This window comes from Gadus morhua, chromosome 18 (genome assembly GCF_902167405.1).
Source record: "Gadus morhua chromosome 18, gadMor3.0, whole genome shotgun sequence".
Lineage (NCBI taxonomy): Eukaryota > Metazoa > Chordata > Actinopteri > Gadiformes > Gadidae > Gadus > Gadus morhua.
This window is the reverse complement of record NC_044065.1, coordinates 4,077,706-4,080,205: the sequence shown is the minus strand read 5'-3', so window position 1 is coordinate 4,080,205 and position 2,500 is coordinate 4,077,706. Positions and strand designations below refer to the sequence as shown.

At 60.8% G+C, this 2,500-nt stretch overlaps 1 protein-coding gene across 1 annotated transcript in view; it reads right to left on the bottom strand.

The window, feature by feature from the left end:
• meox1 (mesenchyme homeobox 1) overlaps positions 1 to 733 on the bottom strand; it is a 12,266-nt gene extending 11,533 nt beyond the window's left edge. The window contains exon 1 of the mRNA XM_030340699.1: positions 1 to 733. This exon is cut by the window's left edge and continues 352 nt beyond it. Coding sequence (XP_030196559.1) covers positions 1 to 186 — 186 coding nt within the window. The 5' untranslated portion in view covers positions 187 to 733.
• Positions 734 to 2,500: the final 1,767 nt, after the last annotated feature.

Sequence of the window (2,500 nt, the reverse complement as noted above, 5' to 3'; positions counted from 1 at the left end):
GGAGCTGGGGAAGTCCGTGTAGGCCAGGAAGGACTCGGGCTTCTGGTGCAGGGAGAAGGGGTTCTGCTGGTAGGGAGACTGCAGCCCCCCGCCGCCCGGGACCCCCGTGTGGGGGTTCCTCATGCAGCCCCAGATGGAGCCGCCCGGGTGGGCGCTACGCATGCAGCTGCTGGCCGGCTGGTCCATGCTGGAGCCTCTCTGGCCGGGTGCTGATGGAGGGTCCTCGTGGAGGAGGTTGAATCCCGTCCGTCTGCCGGCTGCCTCAGGACGGACCGGACAGAACCGCCGGGAGCTGCCTGGTGTGTGAGCGCTCAGATCCCCCCGGAGAACGCACTAGTGGACTAGACGCCAGACATGGTCTTCCCCTCCGACACCTGTGGGTCAGCCCTGTCCGCTCTGTGTGCAGCCGACCTGGGGACTCTACCTCGGCCCGGGACGTCCCAGGATGAACGCTCCCCCGCTGGCGATCTCTGCTCGGAGCTGCTGCTCCCCACGCTCCTCACGTCCACGTTCTCCTCTCTGCTCCCGACGTTCTCCTCTCGGTTCCTCAGGCTCTCTGTTCCTCAGGCTCTCCCTCTGTGTCTCTCTCTGTGTCTCTCTCAGTCTCTCTGTGTCTCTCTCAGTCTCTCTGTGTCTCTCTCTCTCTCTGTCTCTCTCTGCGTCTCTCTCTCTCTGCCTTGAGGGGACTGGCTCGAGGCTGGGTGTGAATGCTCTCCCTCTCCGCAGCGTTCCTCCCCCTTGCCCTCCCCTTGCCTCCCCCCTGCCCTCCCCTTGCCTCCCCCTTGCCCTCCCCTTGCCTCCCCCCCCCCCCCCCCCCCCCCCCCCCCCCCCCTGGCTGGCTGTTTTCACAACTCTTCTAAGGCATTCTTGACAAGCGACCCCTCCTCCCGTTTTTTTTTTTTTTTTTTCTTCTTCTTAAAATCGCAAAGGTGGGACGGAGCGGCGGCTTTATGGGCCGTCAGCAGACCCTGAGTGGGCCTGGCTCCTCCCCCACCACATGTCGCTGGGTCCTGACCAGCACGGCCTCATCCTCTATTAATCACACCCCGCGCTTTAATACCCACATCTAGGGGTCCTCAGGAGCGGCTCTTTGGTTCCTCAGAGACTGAGGGGGAACCTCCACCACCCCGGCCCCGCGGGACCCCGACTTTGGGGGTTTATGTCGGCTCCTGAGTGCCTCCGGACCCCCGGATCAGAGCAGCCGTCTCAAACACCTCCAGAGGAACCTGAACTCAGAGCTCTTTCCACCCTTCAAACCTCATGTTGGACGTCATTCCCTTCTTCTTGCGTCTATAAGTGAATGTATGTGGCTGTGGGGTTATGTGTGTGTGTGTGTGTGTGTGTGTGCGTGTGTGTGTGCATGTGCGCCCACATGTGCGTGTGGGTGTGTAAAGACCCCAGGCGGGTACACACCCAGATCCATCTGGCTGGGGTCCAGCGCCTCTCACACCTTCGAGAGCTTTGGCTCTTTATCCAAACACAAGATGATATTTCAAAACCGTATTTCCAGGATGCCCAGTCCAGAGCTCTCAGGGTAAATGGACTGCATTATACCGCGCATTACTAACCAGTGGCCGCTCAAAGCGCTTTACAATATTGCCTCACATTCACCCGCTCATGCACACATTCACCCACCGATGGCGCTGTCGACCACGCAGGGCGACAGCCGGCTCGTCGGGAGCGGTCAGGGTGAGGCGTCTCGCTCAGGGACACCTCGACGCTCAGCTAGGAGGAGCCGGGGAATCGAACCGGCAACCTGCCGGTTCCCAGCCAACCCGCCGTACCTCCTGGGCCACATGCCGCCCTGCGCAGAGAGAGCGAGTGGCTGTGGGACGAGATCGAGATGATGATGATGATGATGATGATGAACGGGTCTGGTGGTCTGATGCGGTGAAGGCCAGACGTGACGCTGCCTCGACCCCCCCAGAGCCGGAGAGCCGAGCGCTCCAGGTCCACTGCCCGGATCCCCTGGGCGAGTGAGCCGTAAATCTGGAGGACTGATGACGGCGTTCCTTTGTGCACTGGGAAAGGATTCCGAGATCATTTCCAGTGAAGTAACGTCACCGAATGCGGCCGAAACCTTCTGGTCGGAGCTCGTTTCTGCCGGGGCTCCGTTTCATCGTATCAATAACCCAATAAATCCACCCAGCTCCTCTCTGAGAGAGAGCGAGAGAGGGCCGCTTCGTCCCCCTTTCTCCCCCAATGCCTCCCCCCTGCTCCCCCCCCCCCCCCCCCCCCCCTCCTCTGACTCCCCCTGGCTAGCAGGCCGGGGCGTTCGACTTCTCGCCGTGTCCTTGCTCGCTCCGAATCGTCTCGTTGGCAGAGGAGTAGGGTTATCTCATCTAGAGAGGGCGAGAGAGAGAGAGAGAGAGAGAGAGAGAGAGAGAGAGAGAGAGAGAGAGAGAGAGAGAGAGAGAGAGAGAGAGAGAGAGACGGAGAGAGTCTTCTATGTCTGAGAGAAAAACAAACGTCCTCGCTCTGACGATGGAGCAGAAAGGGA